Source organism: Diabrotica virgifera, chromosome 8 (genome assembly GCF_917563875.1).
Source record: "Diabrotica virgifera virgifera chromosome 8, PGI_DIABVI_V3a".
Lineage (NCBI taxonomy): Eukaryota > Metazoa > Arthropoda > Insecta > Coleoptera > Chrysomelidae > Diabrotica > Diabrotica virgifera.
The window spans coordinates 101,995,142-102,021,167 of record NC_065450.1 but is presented as its reverse complement, the minus strand read 5'-3'; the positions used below and the strand labels follow the sequence as shown (position 1 = coordinate 102,021,167).

Below are 26,026 nucleotides of genomic sequence, written 5' to 3'. Positions count from 1 at the left end.
CACCTTTTTGTGTCTTCCATAATTTGTACGTCTCTACTTACTATTATTTCTTTGGTGGTCGGATTATACACCCTGTATCCTTTTGTAGTCTCAGAGTATCCTACTAAAATGTACAGAATAGTCCTTTTCTCCCATTTTGATCTTTTTTCTTTTGGAACATGTACCATCACCTTGCTGCCAAATATTCTAAGACCACTAACATCAGGTTTGCTATCTGTCCACATTACAAACGGCGTTTTCTTTAAGCCGGAAGCCAGCGATCTATTTTTTAGATAAACAGCTGTGTTTACAGCTTCAGCCCAAAACATTTTTTTCAAGATTAGCATCAAACAACAGACATTTTGCCTTTTCTATGACTGTCCGATTTAAACGTTCGGCTACACCATTTTGTTCAGGAGTGTAGGGATTCGTTTTTTGACGTATAATACCATTTACAGTTAAATATTCTTCAAATTCTTTTGAACAAAATTCTCCACCATTGTCACTTCGCAAAGTTTTTATATGGACACCCTTCTGGTTTTCTGCTATACTTTTAAAATTTTTAAAACAATTAAAAACTCCACTTTTTGTTTTAATAAAATAAATGAATACCATTTTACTAAAATCATCTTGGAAAGTAACAAAATATTTAGAGCCACCTAATGATTTGTTTTCCATTGGCCCGCATACATCGCTGTGAATAATCTGTAATAAACTACTGGCTCTGTGACCTTTTTCTGGAAATGGTAATCTTGTTTGTTTCCCCTCACAACAAACTATACAGTTTTGCTTGTTAATATCAATTTTGCCAGTCACATTCAGTTCATCTACTATTCCATCTTTTATTTTATTTAGATATACGCTATTTAGATGACCGAAACGTCTATGCCAGGTAGCCCCAGTTACAAATAAAATTTTTTTACAATCTAACATACATTCAGTATTCAATTTATAAACACCATCTATCAATTCAGCTGTTGCAATAATTCCATTTTTATTGAATATTTTGCAATCTGTATTTTCAAATATAACATCATTTCCATTTTTAATCAATTGAGAAATAGATAAAAGATTTGTTGTCAAATCAGGAACATATAATATATTATTATATTGATGCTTACCTCTAATCTCTTTTTATCGACAATTGTGGTTACCTTCATATCACCAGCACATTTTACTGCCAAACTTTCATTGTTAGCCACAGTTATATTCTTTTCTAGCTGTAAGATGCGTGCTGCATCCAGAATCGACATAAAAATCTGTAGATTTAAACTTTTCACTTAAGAATGTTGCACTAAACGCATTATTAGTAGCACTAGGGCACTTATTCATATAATGACCGTTCTGTTTACAACGAAAACAGTTTATATTTTTCTTGTCTTGTAACCTTTTTTGACATGCTTAGTGCTAACTTCACTCGACTTTGACATAAAAGCTGTCTGTTTTTCACTGTTAGTGCCGTCTATCTGCATATCTAGCAATTTAGATTTGATTACATCAGTGGTAATAGATATTCCCTAGTGTTCAATTGCAAGGAGCATTGGAGTATACTGTTCCGGAAGTCCCGCTAGGAGAAGCGAGCCCAACCACATGTCATCAATTTGGAAGCCAGTCCTATTCAACTTCTGCGCAGTTTCGATCACCTGATTTACGTAGGATTCCATGGAATTGCAATTTTCCAACCTTAGCGATATGAGTGTTCGAAGTAATTTTATTTTCCTCGAAAACCCTGTGTCTTCGAATAACTCTTTCAGCTTATCCCATACATCTTTCGCCGTTTCAGCTTCTTTCACATGCAAATATATGGATGGATCTAAAGTCAATATTAACTTAGCTTTGGCTTTGGCAACAAGCGTTGTGTCTTTTTCAGTTCCCTCAATACACTTTGATAGTCCTTCTAGAATAAAGACATTCTCAACCGCGAACGACCAGTCCTGGTAGTTATCTCTACCGGTTAAACGCGGCACACTTGTGAGATAGTTCACCGCCATTTTCGATACTGTTAACCAACAAACCGACTAACTTTTTATCGAATGAACACACACTGTTTTGATTTGGACTGGTCTGGGCCCATAACCTGTTCGTAAATTGTAGAGTTGAGCTGATTGGGTGTATTTTATGAACTACATGTTGAACAAACACACAATACAGTAACTAGTAAAGCGGCCAGTAGATGGCACTGCTATAAAAATATTTAATTTATTTATCTATATCCAACAAAAACCATGAATATAAGACAATGGAGGAGAAGGGCCCAAGAGAAATCTGAATGGAAGGACATAGCCAGACAGGCAAATACCCATCCTGGGTTATGATGCCAAAAGAAGAAGATGAAGAATGTTCAGTTTTGTTTAAAAATGAGATTTCCAAAATTTCACGCTTCAAAAACTCATAATAAGTTAGATATACAAATTTAAAATCTTCTGTAATTTAAAATAGTTCATACTGCCCGTGACGTCACATAGTTTTACTAGATTGTTATGTTTATGGTTATATTTAGATATAATCTTTTTCTCATTCTTTAGTTGATTGGCCTCCATCTACTTGGATATTTTACCAGCTCATCGTTGCGGAATAAGAGAAAAATATTTATATTCTAATGGCATTTATCGTATGTATGTCATTGTAATAATATATACCAGTTTGTTGAGATTGGAGTTTGATACAGTTTTTGAAGGAAAGGAAAGAAGGTTTACTATGGAAAATAAAACCATTTTGTAAAAGTACAAGTTTTCTATGAATAGTTCAAACGATCAAAACACTAGTGACGTCACATAACTGTATTTTCTCCTGACGTTTATAATGTCTTATTTAAAATTATATACATTTTTGTTTACTTTGTCAGTGCAAAATGTAAACATATAATCATATGACGTCACAACACGTTTTGGGCTAGTTGCTTTAATTTGAGTTTAGAATCGTCTTTAGGGGCCAAACGGAAAACAAAAACAACTTTTTTGAAAATTATACAAGTAACAGATATCCAAGAACATTCAAAAGCCATCTCTTTAAAGTTAATGATGACATTGTCAAGTAATGTTTACATATCCATACCAGTGAGAATTTTACTACACGTAATTTGCAGTGTAAAGACAGAAAAAATAGGGATATCCGTATAATATTTGCGCCTACACTCTTAAGTAGTTAATTAACACTTGTGTCAACCATTCAGCGCGCCTATGAGTATATTGTCACAATATTGAGCCTTCATTTTAGTGTCAAATACAGCCGACGCACTGTTGCCAAAGCTTCGCAGAACTTTCAAAAAAGGGTGTGCTACTCTCTCCCGAAGTAACATTGATGATGCGTTGATGTGGCCTCTTAAATAAAAGGAAAGAAGACAACTTCTTCAGAAGAAATAAATTCAGAGTATAAATTTTATACTCAAAGTTATTTATATTTTTAGTATTAATTTTATACTCTGAAGTTATTTATATTTTTATTTGTCTTCTTTCCTTCATAATTTTTATTATTTTAGTTATCATCCACATTTGTTTTTTATATACTGAGTGATTATTTCACTCTGTGGTGATGAGTGGATACTACTATTTATGATATCTCATGATACATTGTGTACTTGTCTGACAGTTTGTTGTTCAAAGTTTAACCAAGTTTAGTGGAACATTATCTCATGTTTTGAATTTTCAGTCATTCGCTATTTTTTGTTTGTTTCGTGTTTCGTTTCTAAGATAATTTATTAAAAACTAAATCAGAAATGTGCATTTTGATCTTTTACAACACAATCAGTGTGGTTTTTAATTGTATTGCCCTCTGTTTAATAAAATGTTTAAAAAGACGAATTAACAAATCTTTCTAAGAATAGTAAATTTTCTCCCACATTTTTAACTTACCTACTTATTATTCAAATAATTTTGTCAAGGTCATTATACTGGTTCCATTTTATCTTTGCCCATGCGCCATTTTCAAACAAATTAAGTCAAAACTTAAAGTGAAACGTATGTCTGTGTATACAGGGTGAGTCATGAGGAACTGTACATACTCCTACCTCATATGCAGGCATCTATGGGAATAACAAATGGCCATTAAAAAGTGTCTGCTCCCATTGTTTAATAATATACAGGGCGAGTTGTTAATTTTTTCAGAAATTTGTATTCGTCATAATTTTTGAACAGTAAGATCGATGTGTCTCTTATTACCACCCAATCAACTGATTTATTCAAACTAGAAAAAATCAGGTCCGGCTTTAAAAAATTAGTTCGTTTTGGTCTTAGAGAAAAATTTCACTCTGTATACGGTTTTTGAAAACTCTAATAAGAATTTTACAAATTAGACAAATAGGTAATTAAAATGGCGTATTTATTTTTTCCCCACACTATTACTTAATTTTTTATAAAAAAATCAAATTTGACTATGAATTAAAAGTTTGGTGAAGTGAATCATAGATTTAAAAAAATTAACTTTTGTTACAAAAATAATTTTTTTTGAACAACTATTTAATTTATAAGTAATAATACTACCACTGCTCGTGCTAAACGTTTGAAATAATACAACCTTTTTAGCCAAGTTCCAGAATTTTAAAAGGCACAGGTTGTTTTGAATAATACTAAAACATCATCCTGTATAATATTTGTTTGTCAAAATGGAGATAAACAAATAAACCTAAATTAAACAAAAACAAACAGAAATATTTTTCCCGTCGTTTTTCGCATCACTACCTTCTCACCATGTATTAATACTATGTATGTGTATAAAATTGATAATTTGACATTTTCGTTGTTTGAGTACATAATTTGACTTTTCGTTCGCCATCGTTATTATTTATTTGTGTTTCTTACACTGTTTGTACTTTTTTGCATTATCATATTTTACAAAATAGTTTGCTGAATCTACTTGCCAATGTAGCCGCCCGAGGTATGTACTTTATGCACGATGGGGCATCATCACATTTCTCAGTTGCTGGATAGGACGCAAAGGGCCTCATGCATGACCACCTATATCACCTGATTTTAACCCTGTCGACTATTCCCTATGGGGTTGATTAAAAGAAATGGTTTATCGAGAAAATATCAATACGCCACAAGAACTAAGTCATTGATAAAATTATTGATTCTTGTAACATTATTAGAAATGATCCCTTAACTCTCAGGAGGTCTATTAGACAGTTGATGGTCCGACAAAGATGGATTTCATTTCAAAAATCTGCTATAAATCTAAAAAAAAATTGTTTTATTGTTTTATTCGTTTCTTAAGTTCTTTTAATTGTTGTATACACATACATTATTGTTAAATTTACTTAAACATGCAAATAAATCCGTTTATGTTCAATGTCCTACATAATATGTATTTTCTTTTCGTTAATTTAAAAAATAAATTTACTGTATTTTGCCTTTTGAAATAAAACTCTGAGAATTCAATAAAACGACACTACCTATGTATGAATCATCAAACAAATACTATACAGGGCGATGTTTTAGTATTACAGTAGAACCTCGATTATCCGTCTCTCCATTAACCGTCACCTCTGTTAACCGTCAGGGTCCGTACGTACATACATAAGTTGTATTGAGTAAAGGAAACATTTGAGTCATCAATTCATTTTTTTTAGCATTGCGATAAGCCAAACGGAATTCGCTGAAATGTACAGTGCGGTAACAAATGAAGTTAGGCTGAATCAACTGTTTTGTTTTCGTTGCCTAAAGATGACATAAACGAATGGTTAATTTGTGATGAGGAAACAAACGGCTGGCTATCGATTGCTGACAGATAATGAAATCGTTGAAATGGCAAAACAGAGGCTGACGAAACAGGTTCAGAAGCTGACACAAACTTGGAATTTGACGGTGGCGATGTCGATGATGCTTTTGCAACTGATCAAGATTTGCCTAAAAAAGCTAGAGAAGCTTCATCTCACATGCAACCATTCATCGAGTGGTATTCTCAACAAGAAGAAGCCAATAAAGTAGATTGCATGATCTTACGCCGATTAAGAAATTCAGCCCTTGCAAAATGTGAAGCATCAGTAAAGCAAACAAAGATTTCAGAATATTTTAAACCAAATTCGACAATATTAACACGATCACAAATTCCTCTTATAATATGATCAAACAAAACATACAAATAAAATTTGAGAGTTGTGTTATCAATTTTTAACTTTTTTAATGTTCTGTTAACCGTCTTTTCGATTATACGTCATACCCTTGGTCCGATGCCCTGAGGGATAATCGAGGTTCTACTGTATTCAAAACAACCTTTTCCTTTTGAAATTCTGTACGTATAGCACAAGCTGTGGAAGTATTAAGGGGGGCGGGGTATAGTATTTTTGATTATTTTTTTCGATTTTTTTTATTGGCTTATTCGATTGTAAATATTTTCAAGAGTATACCATTAAAATTTCAAGTTAATCCGAGTAAAATTGACGGAGATATGGACATATACAAAAATTTTCTTAAATTTTTTTAAAACGCGTTTTCTGAAAAACATGTTTTTTGAGGCGGTGTACATCATAACTCAAAAAGTAATGCACCGATCTTTCTGAAATTTTGCACACTTCTTTTTTAGATATTTTACTAGGTAGTGACGTCGAATTTTTGCTTATTTTAACAATTTTTTTGTTTATATTACCATTTTTCTCTTTACCAAACACACTTTTTTTTTGTTTTTTTCACTTTAAAGTTATACCATGAATTTAAAAAACAATATAATCATAAAAACTCGACGTCACTACCTCAAGAAACTCTTAAAACTAAAATAATCTTTTTGGTTTATATGTTTTAAATGATTATGTCCGAAGATATAGTGTACACCGCAAATCATCTTCTTTTTTGGATCGTCTACTTAAAAATGACGTCACTGCTTCATTTTAAAATATTTTTCAATAAAAATTTAACTGAATAATCTTCATGTGTTGTTCTTTAAGATATCCTTTTACCCATTTAATTTAACCCAACACTTTCAAGGGAAAACGTTTTAAAAGTATGCAAAAAAAACGCATAATTAACTATACCCCCCTTAATACATATGTATAAATTAAATATTTGTTAAAAAAATAGATTTTGCAAAAAAAAATTATTATTTTTTAAATCTATGGTTCACTTCACCAAACTTTTAATTCATAGTCAAATTTGATTTTTTATAAAAAATTAAGTAATCGTATGGGGAAAAACTAAATATGTCATTTTAATTGCCTATTTGTGTAATTTGTAAAATTCTTCAGATTTTTTAAATATACATTGTTTTGCATGTACTTACATTATCTTAATCTGACGATTTCGAGTTTTTCTAAGGATATATTTTTTTCGGACCCCCCTTAACGACGAACCCCCCTGTATTAAGAGCCAATATATGGTAGAGGGACATTTACGGGGTACAAGGTTTCCCCCATGTGAAAACAAAATTTATTACTGGTCGTAACTTTAAAAACTTAAATTATAATCAATTTAAATCTGATCTGGAGTCCATACCATGGAGAAATATTTATGACCTCACAGATGTAGATAGTAAAGTAACTTTTTTGTCTGAAAATATTGTTACATTGCTTGATATTCATGTCCCAATTAGGACTTACAGGATTACAAAGAAATATGCTCCATGGCTGACTGATACGATTAGAGCTTTAATGCTGGATAGGGACAAAGCATTTTTAAGTTACAAAATTTCTAAAAATATTGCACATTGGAATAACTACAAAAAATTACGTAATTTAGTATCAGCAGTCACTATAAAAGAAAAAAAATCATTTTTTAAAAATATTCATGTTAGATCTGCCAAAGATATGTGGAGCAATTTAAAATATTTGATAAATGACGATAAGCATGAGAAAAGTTTTGATGTAAGTAGCAAATGGAATATAAATGACATTAATAAACACTTTATTGAAGTTATACCAAAAATGAAAGAGGACTTAGATACAAAAATGTTTTATCAAAACAATGTTAAAACTTATTTTAACAAATTGCTTAATTTTAAACCAGTCTCTGAAACTGATATTTTATATATAATAAATAAGATAAAGAGTAAAGCTGTTGGACATGATGGTATTAACATATTAACATTACAGTTGTGTATTCCCTATCTTCTTCCGTATATCACGCATATTATCAACTTTTGTTTAAAACATTCTGTTTTTCCTAATAACTGGAAACGTGCGCATGTTATTCCATTACCTAAAACTAAAATTCCTAATAGTTTAAATGATCTTAGACCTGTAAGTGTTCTGCCAACATTATCCAAAATTCTAGAAAAGGTAATTGAAAATCAGTTAAGTACTCACTTAAATAAGAATAAAATTATTCCTTCTATACAGTCCGGTTTCAGGTCTGGGCATAGTTGTCTGTCTGCTTTAGTAAACATTACTGATGACATCTTCAAAGCTTATGATCAAAATAAAATATCAATTCTAATTCTTTTGGATTACTCGAAAGCCTTTGATACAATTAACCATGATTTATTATCCTATATTCTACAGTTCTCTGGGTTAGATGAAGGAGCAGTCGAGTTAATGAAATCTTATCTATCAAATAGATATCAAGCTGTAAAACTTCATCAAGAAATTTCTTCTTTTTTAGAACTTAACAATGGTGTTCCTCAAGGATCGATACTAGGTCCCATTTTATTCTCTGTGTATACATCAAATTTTCCTTCTGCTTTTTTGTCTTGCACTCAACACTACTATGCTGATGATACACAACTTTATATGTCATTTAATTTAGACGAGTGTGAACAAGCAGTTCATGCAATAAATTATGATTTATTAAATATGCAGATTTTTTCTCAAAATCATTGCCTAAAACTGAATGCGTCCAAAACTCAGGCTATTGTTTTTGGTAGATCCTCTCATCGAAAAATATTTTTAGAAACTTACTCAAATAAACTGCTTTTAGAAAATGGTAACTTAGTTTTTAGCAAAAAGGTAAAAAACCTGGGGGTTTGGTTGGATGAAGACTTAAGATTTACACACCATGTTAGTCTTTGTTTACAAAGAGCATACGGGGTACTTAAGCTTCTATACCAAAGTCGTAATATATTAAACAGTGCTACCAAATCCTTGTTGTGTGAATCTTTAATTTTATCAAAATTAAATTATTGCGATGTGCTTTATAACTCATGCCTTACTGAGACAGATTCTAGGAGAATACAGAAATTACAAAACTCCTGTTTGCGATTAATTTTTGGAATTAGAAAGTATCAAAGTATTAGCCATACTTTTACTTTAAATAAGTGGTTAAACATGAAAGACCGCAGAAAACTTCATGCTTTATGTTTCTACCATAAGATTCTTCGGGAAGGGGTACCTCCTTACCTATACAATAGAATAACTTATAGAACTGATGTCCATAACCTTAATCTAAGACATAGGAACACTCTCTCTTTACCACGTCACGTAACGCATTTTTTCAAACGCTCATTTTCTTTTTCAATTGCGAGTCATTTGAATAATTTTGATTATGATATTCGTACATTATCCGGACATAGTTTTAAGGAAAAAATGTTTAAATATTTGTTATCTGAGCAGTAATGCCAAGCCTACGATTTTTAGAGTACCTAATTTGCATACTATCTAGTAGTATCAGTATATGTAAGTATATTTATATACAAAATATAGTTTTTCGCCCTTCTATTAGGAAATGGGGGTTAGGTGGAAGAGCAGCTGTACATTGCTGTCCTTCAATGATGTACAAGCTGAACCTCGCCCTACAGACCAATTAATATTTTTGTTTTGTTGTATAATTTTTGGAATACTAATAAAGACATTTATTATTATTATTATTATTATTATAATATGACGCGCACGAGTAACTGCAAAAATCCCCGCTTGGACTACCCTACCATTATTGTGTTAGATCTTAAAAGATCCAAACTAAAACATTCCATTTTTCAATTGTTTAATTATTGTCAGAACTGCAACTTTTGCATACTTTGATTTGAGACAGATTAACGCCTGTGTTCCATAGTGTCTTTTTAGCAGTTCTGTACATTTTATACACCAGAGTGACCAGAGATACCCCTACCTACACTAAAACAAGATACTATTGCCACAATCGAGATGGCATGGCAATTATCTCTGTTGGAAATAATCATGACAAACCTATGCATAACCTGCAGAACTCCTTAGGTCAGATCAACAATGGGACTAACACATTAAAGAATTAAAGAATTAAACTGTAGAAACAAAATCCATTCATTTTGATTTCACTATTAAAAGAAGACAATTATATTCTAGTCGGAACAAAGGAGGTCCAGTTTCCATATGAGAATACTGCAAAATATCTGAGCATTACTGTTAATGCAAGACTCAGGTGGAAAACACATGAGTTTGGAATCATGTTATAAAGAGAAGACATGAGTTTGGAATCATGTTATAAAGAGAAGACATGAGTTCGAAATCATGATAAAAATTTACTGGATGTTTATTGGATGTTATTCTACTACTGCTGTTCTACTATCTGACCCTCAAGTCTATTCTGGCATGCAACTATAGGGTTATGTCAGTGAAAGTAACATAGATATAACTGTTTCCAGAACAAGGTACTAAGAAATATCTTTAAACTCCTTGGTACATTAGAAACACTAACATCCACAAAGACCTGAAAGTTGTTAATGTTTCAATTGAAAAAGACTCGGTATCACTTAATATTAATATATTGTTAATCTTCTTGTAGGTATTCTTCATACCCAAAGAGTTCTTGCTGAGATAACTGAAATGGTCCGCACAAGTAACATTATCCACAAAAGTGTTCTAAATATAACAACAGAAGATGAATTTCAAGAAGATCTTCACTTTGGTAATAAGCTCTCACTCCTGACAGGTGACTACCTCCTCAGTAATAGTTTTCGTGAACTAGCAGCCTTGAAATGTCATCCTGTCAATGAACTTGTATCTACTGCTCTTAGAGATTTGGTGGAAGCTACTTTTATAGAACCTAGAGACAAGTAAATTGATACAATGAACAAAAATACGAGGTTTGTCTTTTTAGTTTTGCATATATCCGCTTAGACGGCGCCACCAATAAAACCGTCCACCACAAATGTAATCTCAATCTTTTGTTGACATAAATCCAGAGTTTCATTGCGGTACAACAGGTCGTGTAGATACAGTGAATTTTTTAAATTAGCAAGTCGTTCGAAAAATGAACCTTAGCCAAGAACATTTTCAAGCATTAATTTCTTAAAATTTTAAAAGAGGATTATCTCAACAGCAATGTATCACTGAAATCATCATCATCATCATCATCACGTAGCGCTACAACCCTGGGTGGGTCCTGGCTGACTGTACAACTTTCTTCCAATTTGTTCGGTCTTCCATCAACCTAGGGTCAAATGGGATGTTCATTTTTCGGAGATCTGCTTGGATGTTATCTCTCCATCGCATTCTGGGACGTCCGAGTGGTCTTTTGCCTGTAGGAATCTCCTCCCATACCAGTCTTACAAGTCTCTCGTTATGAAGTCTGTGCACGTGGCCTGCCCATCTTAGTCGCTGTGATTTAATTTCTTGGACAATATCGGTGTCATTGTAGAGTTCTTTTAATTCGAGGTTGGTTCTGATCCCATACTGATTTGTGTTAATGTCGTGGTGAGGTCCGAAAATGTTTTCAAGTATTTTTCGTTCAAAACGTCTGAGCTTTTCTTCGTTTGATTTGGTCATGGTCCACGTTTCGCAACCATATAGGTCTGACGATGGATTTATAGATTTTGATCTTGGAACTTCTTGTAAGATTTTTTGATTTTATAAGCTTATCCAGTGCGAATAGACAGCGATTTGCTGATTGGATTCTGTCTTTTATTTCTTCAGTAACATCGTTGTCAGCTGTGATTATGGCCCCCAGATACTTAAAACGTTGTACTCTTTCGAAATTGTAGGTGTTGACCATCACATTTTGTCCTATCCTGTCTCTTCGTGTCGTTCTATTTATGCACATATATTTCGTCTTTTATTCATTAATCCTCAGCCCTACTTCGCTTGTTGCTCCTTCCACCTTGTTGACAATGGCTTTTGTGGATAGGATAGAGTCTCCAACGAGATCAATGTCATCTGCGTATGCTAGTAATAACTTGGGACCTTGAACCAATAGCAGTTCTGTTTTTATTTCGGCCGAACTCATGGCTTTCTCTAATACAAGGTTATAAAAGTAGTGGAGATAACGCATCACCCTGTTTGAGTCCACTGTTGATTTCGAAGCTGTCAGACAGTTTATTATTTACACGTACTTTTGATATTCCACCCTCCATACATACTTTAGTAATCCGAATGAGTTTCTGTGGTATTGTGAACTCCTCCATGGCATTCCTTACTTGGCTTCTTTCTACGCTGTCATATGCCTGTCGAAAGTCTATGAAGAGATTGTGTATGGGTCTGTTATACTCCCATCCCTTTTCTAGAAGCTGTCTCAGCGTGAATAGTTGATCTATTGTGGATCTGTTTGCCCTAAAACCGGCTTGATATTCTCCTAGGACATTTTCAGCATAAGGAGTTAGTCTACTAAGAATGATGTTTGATAGGATTTTATATGCCGTGTTTAAGAGTGAAATTCCTCTGTAATTCGCGCATTTTGTTTTGTCCCCTTTTTTGTGGATGGGCACTATGATGTTTTCCTTCCATCTTGCTGGTATCCTTTCTTCTAACCATACAGTTGAGTCCGCGAGTCTTTACCCGTGCGTCATTAATACCTGGTGAGATAAAACACATACTTTTTATTTAGCATCATTCTCTTCCACGCGTGAAATTAATGACAAACCAACTGCCGTCTGTTATTAATTAAAAAAACATGTTATTTTTATGAACGATTTAGACTCAGTGTATTGAAAAGAGATAGATACAAAGAAAGACGATTGGGGATGTCTTCACATACAGTTGAGTCCGGGAATCTTTACCCGTGCGTCATCATTTAAAGCATACGAAATAAGTCGATGATAAGTCGAAAATTGAAATTTACTAAACGCAACAGCAAGTCACTTATTATCACTTGCTGTTGCGTTTAGTAAATCTCAATTTCCGACTTATCATCGACTTGTTTCGTATGCTTTAAATGATGACGCACGGGTAAAGATTCCCGGACTCAACTGTATTTTAAGTACAATTTCTGACGTTTCGGTTTATTTACTTTTGTGGCTGTCAGTTTGTTGAATTTTTTGCTGTTATTTTGTCGAATTTTTGCATTTTGAAGTTTTTTTATAGTATACAAACAGTTGTTTTCACAACTAATTTTATATTGGAGTTAGAAAAGCTAACCTCATTGTTGACACAGTTGAATGCTTGTGTTTAAGGTTCCGCCAAAGTGAATAAAATAACAAAAAGAAACTATGTTATTGAATTTTTTTATAAATTGTTTATTTATTAATCAATGATAATAAAATAATTTATTAAGCTACTTCAAATGTAGCTGTAATTATGCACCAAAATTTTAAAGCAAAACTTAAATTTGACATTCTATTTATTTGATAACGTCAAATTTTATAATAACCCGTGATCGGAATAATATCCATTTGCCGTTGCGTTTTTGGCGAATTTGGCGATGTAGTGTTTCTCCACCGTATTTCAGAAATTCTGCTGGTATCTCATCCGTACCCAGCGCTTTGTGATTTTTCAGCTTATTTCAGGCCTTTCGGGTTTCTTCAAAAGAGGGATTTTCGACGGGCATGTCTGCTGTTATATAGATCTCTTCTTTGTACTGTTCTTTCTGTATGATGTTTAGAAGGTCCCTGAAATACCCTTTCCATTCTTCTGTTAGTTCTTTATCGTCGATTATCATATGGCCTTGATTGTCTCTCAGTGTATGGATAGAATTGGTTCTATGTCCTCTTTTCTCAGTGGAGATTGCTTTATAGAATTCTCTGGAGCCTGGTTTGGGTCTGTCTCTCTCCATAGCTTCATGTTTTTGTTGGTCATAGTTTCTTTTCTTTGTGCGTATAATTTTTCTTGTTTCTTTTCGGCAGTCGTCGTATTCCTTTTTGCTTTTGTCTGTAGTTGTATCCATGTCTTCTTCCTTACTGTTTGTCTTTTTTCCAGCTGTTTCCGACATTCATCGTCATACCATGTTTTTGCCCTCTTCTGCCTACTCCTTCCAAAGATCTTGTCAGCTGTCTTGGTTATTATTTGGGCAGTCGTTTCCCACAGCTCTTCTATATCATTGTAAGCTGTTTCAGCGTTCAAGGTTTGTTCAATGTGTTCTATATATTTTTGATGTTTCTCTGTGTTCTGCATTTCGTCCATGTTCTATTGTGGGTTCATTGTTGTTTTCTTGTATTTGTGGCTAGATATTCTGGATTTGACTTTTGCTCTGACTAAGTAATGATCTGTGTCTCCGTCTATTCCTCTGAGGCTTCTTACGTCTATGATATTGTTCCCATGTCGGGCATCTACAATGATGTGGTCAATTTGGTTTCGCGTAATATGGTCGCTTGAGATCTAGGTTTGCTTATGAATGTCTTCATGCGGAAACATAGTTGACATTAACATATTATTAGCTGCTGCAGTTTCTATGAGTCTTAAGCCATTGTCGTTAGATATATTGTGAAGGCTGTGTTTACCGATTGTGGAGTGTAGGCTAGGCTCTTTGCCTATTTTAGCATTAAAATCTCCGCAAATTATGCGCATATCTTGTTTGGGCATCGTATCTATCACTCTTTCTAGGGCGTCGTAGAAGTCATCCTTGATATCTTCATCCTTCTCTTCCGTTGGCGCATGAGCTGAGATGATCGAAATGTTGTATCGTTCTTCCTTCATTCTGATATAGCATATCCTTTCGTTTATAGGTTTGAAATTTAGTATATTCTGTACCAGGTCGTCTCTAATCACAAAGCCCGTTCCAAATTCATGTCTTCCGATTTTGTTACCGCTGAAGAAGATGGTGGATTTACTTATTTTTATATTTCCATCGTCTGGCCGTCTTATTTCTTGGACTGCTGTTATATCCATTCCTATGTTTTCCAGTTGTTCCACAGCATTTGTGGCAGCTCCAAGTCTGTACCAGATCTGGACGTTCTAAGTTCCGATTTTCATAGTCCTTTACATTGCATTGTAGCAATTCCCAGTCCGTCGGGTTCCGAGGCAAAGTTGCAGTTTTCATGACTATCTTCTTTTTCCGAGGGTGGGTAGTTAACCCTCCTCTTTTACCCGGGCTTGGGACCGGCTGCAGTAAAGTGATTTTCGAGCTACTCACTTTACCCGTTCCTCACCCTACCCCAGGCAGTTATCACCGAAATGGTTTTTGTGTAACTATTTCCCGCTGGTATTGCGAATTTTAATGTGGTCGCTCTAGTCTCAGCGATAAATCCAGGCCAGGTCTACCTTAAACAGAGTCACGCAGCAAAACATTGATGTGGTTCGTCAGCTAATTAAGGATGACCGAGGAAAAACCAGTGATATGGGAGAGAGGATAAAACACAAACGATGCTTCTATATTTACTAAATGGGAGCACTCGGTGTCATATCCAATATGGCGACGAGCAGGTCCGGATTTAAATTAGGAATAGGCATCGAGTTAGATTAATAATAGTTATTTGGAATAAAATTACTTTCATTTTTAGTACTTTTCAAGAACACTTTAATAATGATAATAAAATTTATTACACTTACATACATAAAGTTCTTTTTACACTCAGTAACACTAAAACGGAAGTAATACATCCCTGTACACTGCTTACACTTCCATATTAACCTATGAAAAGTTACTCCCGTCGACCTTTTGTTATTGCTTCGAGTGTTATTCGCACACCAAAGAAGTGCACACGAAGCCATAGTAGTTTCACTTTGAAATAAATGTAAAGACGCACAAAAATAAGTTCAAAATATTTATAAAACAAAATTTCTATAAACAGCAGTACTCGATACTAACAACCTGTCAATAATCTCCAATATGGCGGAACCGATCCCATCTATTACTTCATCGTATGTCATATCACTGGGGGAAAAACCAACAAAAGTGATCTATTCTCGAATTGTGTCACAGAAAATGGTCAAAATTTTTTGTGTCAAAATCTGATCAATTGCTTTAGAGATTGAAGAATAGTTACTTTTGATTGGTATATAACCGTTTGTTTACCAGAAGTTATCACGAAACTCCGACAAAGCAACACACAACGGCGAATCATCCTACATCAGGACAATGCAAGTGCCCAGGACAGTAGAGTTTATGGAGCTTCAAAACATCGAATTGTTAAACCATCCACCGTATACCCCGACTCAAATCCCAACGATTTCTTCACGTTTCCAAATATCAAGAATTCAATGCGTGGGCAGCAATTCCAGTCGCCAGAAGAAACCATCGATGCCTTTAAAACAGATTTTGCAGGTGTTAACTAAAGACTAGAATAACTCTTTTACCAATTGGTTTGAATAAATGCAAAAAAAGTGTATCAATCTTGGTGGGACATATTTTGAAAAGCAATAAAGTACCTTAAGTCTATATATTTTTTGTATTTATGGCTGTATGCAAAACTAAAAAGACAACGCTCGTATCAGTAAATCATTGTTTTTATTTTTTTATTCTAGACAAAATAGACCTGTTCCTGCTTCACCACTCTCTGAACAACAAAAAATGTTAGTTCCGCATGAGTATGAAAAGGATCTCCTACAATTGTCTGATGTTTTGGGAAATGCAAAAGCAGAATGGACTTTGAGGCATTTGTTAGATGGTGCTAGTTTGTTAGGAAAATGTTGTCAGGTAAGATTGTGTGTTTAATAATGTTATTGACCAGGGCATTTAACACTAAAAACACCGGAATAAATCGATTTTTGAATACAGTACCTAGAGACTTGCAACGTTTTGCATTGTGTTCAGGATGATGTCAGGAAAAAAGTCTACTATAGAAAAATTGGTGAACATGCATAAAACGCATCCAAAAGGGCATAAGCCAGATGCATGTAACACTAAAAACACCGGAATAAATCGATTTTCGAATACAGTACCTAGAGACTTGCAACTTTTTGCATTGTGTTCAAGATGATGTCGAGAAAAAAGTCTACCATAGAAAATGGGTGAAAATGTATAATTGCATTTTAAAGTGCATAAGATGCATCCAAAAGTGCATAAACATGTCATAAGAAGCATATTAGGGGCCAAATTTTGTTACTCGGAGGTTTTTGGGGTCACTGAACATGACTATACCATCAGAACCGACCTCCGGAGCACCTGGTGCCTGGAGGTCCGAGGGCAATCAACGCTAAATTGGGACAAACAGATTACTTGAAGGTTTTTGGAGTCGTTGAACACGAATACGCCATTAGAACCGACTCCCGGAACACTGGTGCCCTGGGTCATCTGGAGTTTCTAGGCTTTTCGACATCAAAATAATGCAAATAGATTACTCCGGCGGTTTTTGGGGTTGCTGAAAACGAATACACCACCAAACGAAGACACCCGCAACACCTGATGTCTAAGGTCACGTCATCTTCTGGAGTTTCAAGCGATTTCGGCACTAAATTGATGCAAACAGATTACACGAAGAGATTTTGAGGTTACTGAACACCAATATGCCATCGGAACTGACCCCCGCAGCACCTGGTGCCCACGATCACTTCTAAGGCACGTCATCTTCTGGAGTTTCGAAGGTTTTCAGCCTTGAATACATGCAAATAGATTAATAGGAGGCGTTTGGGGTCGCTAAATACGAATACGCCCTCAAAACCAGTCGGATCACCTGGTGCCCAAGGTCACTGCTAAGGCATTTTATCTTCTGGAGGGTTTTTGGACACCAGGTGCACCGGGGGTCGATTCTGATAGCGTATTCTTGTTCAGCGACCCCAAGAACAGCCGAGTAATCTGTTTGCATCAATTTGGTGCCGAATACCCTCGAAACTTAAGGGGAACGGAAGAAAATGCAAAATTTTGACGCATGTCAAAATTTTCAAGGTGTTTTAAATGTATTCATTTTTTTCGAATCTTCAGAAAACTAATAAATATTTTTGAAAAATTTAAATGCAGAATGAAACATTACCTACATTATTACCGAGGGCCGAAAGTCCCTGACAACTTCTATAATGTTTATTTGAATAAGTTACAGAGGTGAAAATAAAAGATAAAATTGAGTGTAATTTTTAATTGCCAATATTGCATTCAAAAGAAACTTTTTATTTATTCTAAAGGACTTTCGAACCTCGGTAATAAAGTAGTCTTTCATTCTGCGTTTAAATTTTTCAAAAATACTTATTTGTTTTCTCAGGATTCGAAAAAATGAATACATTTAAAACACATTGAAAATTTTGACATGCGTCAAAATTTTTCATTTTGCTCCGATCTTCTCAAGACGACTTGCCTTAGCAGTTGGTAGCTTTCGTATCTGGTGGTGGGTTCTGATGGCGTATTCGTCTTCAGCGACTTCAAAATCCCCCGAGTAACAAAATTATGCACTTTTGGATGCGTTTTATGCATTTTCACCAATTTTTCTATGGTAGACTTTTTTCCTGACATCATCCTGAACACAATGCAAAAAGTTGCAAGTCTCTAGGTGCTGTATTTAAAAATCGATGTATTTTTTGCTAAATGCCCTGGGCTATTACAATTTATGAAATATATTTGAATGATTTTCTCAATCTTGTTTCAAAAATCCCTATATTTATTTTCCATGTGCAATGCCTTTATTGTTAAATTGCAATATTTAAAAATATTACTATTTTTTTTATTTTAGGCAGCTCTAATGTTAGCGGACCACTCCGAGACTCTAGAGAAGTCTGCATATATATTCGGAAGAAATATAGCACTAGCATTACAAATTAAAAAAGACATCTCACAAATTAGTACCAGCCAAACTGGGCCATTCAGCTTAATCAATGCTCCATTGATGTACCATCTTCAAGATTGCCCAGATTTCTATATTGATCTCATGAAAGATGTTGAAAGTGATGACATTAACTATGACAGAATAAGAAATGTTGTATCAAGAAGTAAAGGAACAGCAAAAGCTTTAGAATTACAAGCAGAATTTGTTGTTAATGGAAAGGCAGCACTAAATGAATTTTCTGATAATAGTGCCAAGAATGCCCTGGTTAAAATATTAGAAGCAATGTAAAAAGGTCATTTTTACAAGCCATTTCTTTAATATAGATATTCTTTGAGCATTATACAATTTGTAGAATATTTTGTTTTCATTACAAACAATCAGTGTACCTTCTAGTCATTTGGAATAAATACTAAATTTCCAGATAGTTTTTTTTTTCTAAACCTTAATCCTCAAGGTAACGTATTCTGATGTGCTGTTAAATTAATTTGGGCTTTTAAACTATTCAGAAATTCTTGCTTTTTTTGCAAAGATTTAGTACCATTAGAAATAATATGGTATAAATAACTAGACCCAAACCCAGACATCCAAAGTGAAAGTTATCCTTCAACACCAAATTGTTCTATATGGTCCACATATTGTTCAGTAAAAAGTCATACCATTTTGAGCGGGGTTTGGGGGGAGATGGGGGAGAAGTCGGTAAATTAAGAGTTTTTTACGTTTTTCGTGAATATTTCCAAAACTATGCGGTTTAGCGTGAACAATGTTATATACAAAAATGTTCTACATCAAATTTTAAACAAAAAAGGTTCTATGCATAATCCTTCTAAAACGAACGGTTCCAAAGTTACGGAGGTAGTATAGTATAATTGGACCGAAAAAAGGCCTAACCCCGTCATCCAAAATAAAAGTTTTCCTCCAACACCAAATTGTTCTATATCGTCCACATATTGTTCAGTAAAAAGTTACACCAATTTGAGCGCCGGGTTTGGGGGGAGGTGGAGGGGAGAAGTCGGCAAATTAGTAGTTTTTTACGTTTTTCGTCAATATTTCTAAACCTAAGCGGTTTAGCGTGAACAATATTCTATACAAAAATGTTCTACATTAAAGGACATCGCACACATCTTATGGAAAATATAATGTCACTCAAATTCAATAAAATTTATACGATTAGATTTGTTTTAAAATGACGGTCAATTCTTATCATTGCGCCAACTCTTAATTATGATTAATTACGGCGTAAATTGCAATTAAAGTTTATCGAAATCACATTTTTGGAGTCCATAAAGTGTTACGTTTACAATTATTATTGCTCTGAGTGCTATTCAAAACGGCTTAAACCCCGCTGGGCCTAAGCGGATTAGTGAAACTAATCCGCTGATTTATGGAGTACCGATAATCTGGGTATTTTAAAATATTTTTCTCTCTCTAACTTATGTACGTACCCATTTGATTTCAGATTTATTTATATCAATTTCTGCTCTAATTATTGAAAATACAGAGTTGGCGCAATGATAAGATTTGACCGTTAATTTAAAACGAATCTATTCGTATAAATTTTATTGAATTTGAGTGACATTATATTTTCCATAAGATGTGTGCGATGTCCTTTGAAACGAAAATTTTACTATTAGAAAAATATTCATGCGATATTGTCCCTAAACAGTTCAGATTAGGTTTCTCCGTACCATAGATTTATATGGCCTAGGCCTGTAGAAACCTCTTGGTGAGGTTGACGTTCCTTCAAGGGCTTATCAGTAACATACCACCGGCTAATGAAATAGCAAATTATATTTAGAAAACAAAATCCTGTTAAAAAAATTAGTTTCTTCCGTAATAATGTTATAATTTGTCCAAACAGTGTAAAAAATATGGAAAACCTCCACTTTACACTCTCCGGAACCGTTGATTTTAGAACAATTATGCATCGGATCTTTTTCGTTTCAAAAGTGTAGAACATTTTTGTATAGAATATTTTTCACGCTAAACCTCTTAGGTTTAGAAATATTGACGAAAAATCTAAAAAACTACTAATACTTTTCCCCTCCCCTCCTCCCCAAACCCGACGGACAATATGTGGACCATACAGAACAATTTGGTGTTGGAGGAAAGCTTTAATTTGGGATGACGGGGTTAGGCCTTTTTTGGACCAATTATAATAATATATACTACCTCCGTAACTTTGGAATCGTTCTTTTTAGAAGGATTATGCATAGGACCTTTTTTGTTAAAAATTGAATGTAGAACATTTTTGTATAGAACATTGTTTACGCTAAACCGCATTGTTTCAGAAATATTGACGAAAAACGTAAAAAACTCATAATTTACCGACTTCTCCCCCACCTACCCTCTATGTGGACCATATAGAACAATTTGGTGTTGAAGGATAACTTTCACTTTGGATGTCTGGGTTGTGCCGTCTTTTGGATCAACTGTATCATACTAAAAAGACTACGTGAAAAGCTCATGAAGTAAGAAGAATACACCTGGACAGTAGCCACTCAAAAAATATCTACGTCAAAAGAATGTGATCACAGTGAATAGTAAAGGTAGAAATAGTGGAGCTTAACTTCCGAAATAATATATCTAGAGTTAAAAAGTTTAGATTATAAAATACACTGACCGGCACGAAAAACGGGCACCCCAAAAATTGGTCATTTTTGATGTCTAGAATTTCCTAAACCTGTTGTCCGATTTAAGTAATTTTTTAATATGTTATAGTGTTATTCTTGAACAATATCGTTGTAATAATATTGTTGCTAAACAGGTAAATTTTCATTGTATACCGGGTGTACGAATCAAACTGTGTTTTTTTTTAAAGTTCGCAACACCCTGTGGAATATTCTAGCATTTATAAAACACTGAAATTAAGACCCAACTATAGCCTTAGGTTTTCTCAACATTTTGTTTTTTGATTCATTCGCTTATGTTGGATAATACAAAAGTTAGGTACTTTAATAACTAGCCATGTTCATCAGTACAGGGTGTTTCTAAATAAGTGCAACAAACTTAAGGGGTAATTCTGCATGAAAAAATAATGACGACCGTTTGCTTTATAAACATATGTACGCAAATGTTTCGTTTCCGAGATACGGGATGTTGCATTTTTTCTTACAAATTGACGATATATTTATTGCCCTAAAACCGGTTGAGATATGCAAATGAAATTTGGTAGGTTTTAAGAGATAGTTATTGAGCATTTTTTGACATGCAATTAAGAATTTTATTTTCACCATTGGCGGGCATACGGGTAATATAACTGATCATATTACCCGTTTGCACGCCAATGGTGAATATAAAATTCCTAATTCTATGTTAAAAAATGTGCAATGTAACTTTTGTATTATCCAACATAAGCGAATTAATCAAAAAACAAAATGTTAAGAAAACCTGAGGCTATAGTTGGGTTTTCATTTCAGTTTTTTATAAATGCTGGAATATTCCACAGGGTGTTGCGAACTTTGAGAAAAAACAGTTTGATTCGTACACCCGGTATACAATGAAAATTTACCTGTTTAGCAACAATATTATTACAGCGATGTTGTTAAAGAATAAAGCTATAACATATTAAATTAATTAGTTAAATCGGACCAGGTTTAGGAGATACGAGACATCAAAAATGACCCATTTTGTGGGGTGCCCGTTTTTTTCGTGCCGGTCAGTATATTAATGGTAAATAAAATCATAAATAATGTTAACATTTATTTTGCATTAGATACAAAACTAGTATTTATTTTCATTTTTAGGCATGTGTAACAAAGGACTAAGTAAAAAGTAATAATATCAGACTATGCTATACCAACAGCAGTTGACTTTAAACTTTTAAAAAATATTTCAAATTAGTTGTTAGCTTACTTTTAATATCTATGGTTAATAATTAAACAACTACCATATCGTGGGCGTACTGGGAAAATCCACTAACTCGCAAAAGTAAAGTTTTGAGAAAAACGCATTTAAACATTATTATACCTTATGGCTTACCTCTTAAAAATCGGATACACTAGCTGTTCAAGTTTTAGTACCTGGATATGATTTTAAAGGATGTTAACCAAAGCCGGTGTGCACATACATGTATATAAAAATGTGGAAAAACATTATTTTATTCATGAAAACTTAGAAAAATATGGAGTTAGTTGATTTTCTTTGTCATTGAATGTACCGATTTATGCACGGTGGGTGACGAATTTGGAGATATACGGTTTTTCCTGTTAACATATTGATGTTTGTGGATTTAATGGTATTAAAATGTCAAAATTGAAAAAAAAAATGGAGTTAGTGGATTTTCCCAGTACGCCCACGATATAATGTTTACGCACTAAGTCCTTTATTTTCTTTTTAAAATTTTACTTATTTTTTCTACCACTGCAATAGTTTTCCATAGAAACCAACAATATGTAATGTAATAACATTCCAAATAACTTCTTAAAAAAAGGTTACACTGAACTGCTGCTACATTAAACATAGCTGTCTGATGTTAACACCGCAATATCTATTACATACATAACTGTATTTTTATAATGGGTTTTACTGGTTATTTTTTAAACAAGTTATAAAATTAAAGATAAACGTTTTTTCATAATAATATATTGATTTCCATAGGATGAAAGCATAGATTTTAAATTCAGGTTAAATATTGTACGAAATTTAAAACTATATTAAAGCACATCTGTACATCACTTATTTTAATATCTGCAATTTTTAAGAGAAAGAACTACCGTTAACATTAGTTTATTCCAATCATAAACAAATCAGTATACATATATTCCAGTGTGGAATCTATTTTAGTTAAATAGTGTGGTTAACAAGAGCTTTGAGCATAACTGACTGAACATTTCAAAACCTAAAAATCTACAGCATTCTCTTGTTCTATTGATTGCACTCCATGTTTGCTTTATGGTTATTATGGGTAATAAGTAAAGAGAAAAATTAATTATTGATATGAAGTATCAATATAAAATGAATTCGGATCAGATAAAATTCCTGCTGAATTGGTAAAGCTTCTCGATAACGAAATATATCCATATATTATGTTCTAACAAACAAAATTGATGGCCGTAGATAAAATTCGTATTACACAAACACCAATAATGATTGGGGCATACTATTGAATTAGTATAATACTTTAAATATTTGTGAAGTTGGCCAAACAATGAAATCACATGCGACAAATAAGTAAAGGCTAAAATGGAAACCTGCACTTCCATCAACATAAACCTAACTACTGAAACGAGAGTAAGAACACTCAAATGTTATGTGTGGTTTATTTTGCTTTATAGTTACGAAACATAGACGATACGGTCAATACAATAAATAAAATAGAGGCATTTGGGATGTAGTGGTGGTTAAGAAAAGTTAGCTACTTTGGCCAAACAATGAGAGGCAGTATACCTATACCATGTTCCTCGATTGATTACCAGGTGTAAGTAGAAGAGATTGTTGTCATACAAGGCTCTCATGATTAAGAAATCAGGGACAAAAAGCAAATTTTCTGTGCAGAAAAAAGATCGAGAAAGGTTTAATGTTATTTCCGTGCCGTTTAACACAGGCACGGCATCGAAAGAAGTAGAAGATTGACATGAAAACAGTATTAAGTATCTTAAATAACCCTCTACAAAATATATGTAGTATTAATATAAACAGGTACACTACACATTACATTAATATATAAATTATTTGATACAAAAATATATGATTTTAAATGGGATCTAATGGCAAGTAATTACTCATTTGAAACATCTTGTCTCAAATATTTCAAAATAGCGACGGTTAAATGTTTAATGATAACTGTGTAAAACTTATAATTTGATCAGCTGAGACGCAAACCTTATTTTTTCCAGTTTTGACCATATTGATAGTATGACGTTTCTTTAAAAGTCAATATGTGACTTCTGATACTTCATTTGAAAGCTCTTGTGACACTCAATATATCACTAGAAACATTTTAGTCCGGGAGGTAGTGTCAAATTTGACCGGAGCATTTTGGCATGGCTGTTTTTTTTATATATAGTCAGTTGTTCCAAAGCTTATTAACAAAATATATGTCAGCTGGCCCAAAACCGGGACATAGAATGAAAAAAGACCAGGAAAATTAATCATAAAAATAATTAGGTACGCTTTTATAAAAAAAGAACTTTTTATAATACCACGTTTTTATTATTTATATATATTAATTATTATTATTTTTATTTTAGTATTTTTACGAAATATCGACCTTCCACTGTTTTGTATGATTTACATCACAAAAACAATATACAGCTAAAGTAGTTCAGATATCTCAGTTTCGGATTTCAGGATGATGACTTCTACCTCGATGGTAGATGGTTGGGATTATGGAATGAGAACTCTCTTGGCTACCTACGTGACATCCAACAAAAATGACAATTTTGATATATGAATACAGTGTAGGTGCAGAAAGTATATACAAGTCAGGGAAACTTCCATCATCAGACTATGACTTTGAAGCTTCTAGCCAATCCAATCGGTCATTTGGTCGCGGAATGTGAGCTACGAACATACCCTAACGATCCAATGAACTTCTTTGCTCCAACGCTCAGGTGTCTTGAGTGGATGGCTGCATCAACTTTTATTGTATTATCATAATAATATTTATATAATGAACTAACACACACTACATACTTTTGAAATAATATTACCCTGTACGCCAAAAGCTAAAAAAATTATTATTTTATGTTTTATGGCTACGAAGATAGTTGGTGGGTGGACCCCACCACCAAAGAGATTAGATATATGATCTAATCTCTTTTCAACAACAAATATCTCTTAAAAATTGCATATACAAATCTCATCAATAAAATTGCTTAATCTTCTTTTCCACAAACTAACAAATTCATGGCTTTCTGAAGATAATCTAAAGCTGTTTTAGTATCATCATAATTTAAGGCTGATGTGGCAAACTTGGAGAACTTCTGTGCCTTTTGTATGTCTTGGGATGTTGGAGTGTACCCAGTTGATGATGGTGATTGTCTTGGCTGAGGGGTGGGAATCACTGCACTTGAAGGAGATGGGGTAGAAGGTACTGCATCAAATGGAGAAGATACTGATGGGGGTGGATTGTAAGGAGATGGGACTTGAGGTTGAATATTTGTTGGGTATTGAGGAGTTATGGGTGATGAAGCAGGAGCGTGAGTGAAAGGGTCATCAGGGGGAATTAGAGGCTTTGGGGGGTTAAAGGGATCGTCTGATGGAGGCAGTGGTGGATCTGCTGGTTTTGGTTGAACTGAAACAAAAAATAATAATAAATATTCTATTCCAATGATGAATACAACTAATATCACTGCTGATTAAAAATGAATTTAGACAAAGCGTATCTAAATGAATTTAGACATATTAAATTAACAAAAACAAATAAGGAAAA

The 26,026-nt window shown here is 33.7% G+C and overlaps 2 protein-coding genes across 2 annotated transcripts in view; one reads left to right on the top strand and one right to left on the bottom strand.

Moving 5' to 3' along the window:
* The window catches only part of LOC114345253 (all trans-polyprenyl-diphosphate synthase PDSS2), a 41,776-nt gene extending 22,702 nt beyond the window's left edge, over window positions 1-19,074 (top strand). The window contains exons 3-5 of the mRNA XM_028296070.2: window positions 10,599-10,869; window positions 16,427-16,598; window positions 18,562-19,074. Coding sequence (XP_028151871.1) covers window positions 10,599-10,869; window positions 16,427-16,598; window positions 18,562-18,942 — 824 coding nt within the window. The 3' untranslated portion in view covers window positions 18,943-19,074. The remainder of the gene's footprint in view (window positions 1-10,598; window positions 10,870-16,426; window positions 16,599-18,561) is intronic.
* A 3,266-nt stretch (window positions 19,075-22,340) lies between these two features.
* The window catches only part of LOC114345252 (vacuolar protein sorting-associated protein VTA1 homolog), a 49,557-nt gene continuing 45,871 nt past the window's right edge, over window positions 22,341-26,026 (bottom strand). The window contains exon 4 of the mRNA XM_050658897.1: window positions 22,341-25,888. Within this exon, the coding sequence (XP_050514854.1) occupies window positions 25,470-25,888 (419 nt within the window). The 3' untranslated portion in view covers window positions 22,341-25,469. The remainder of the gene's footprint in view (window positions 25,889-26,026) is intronic.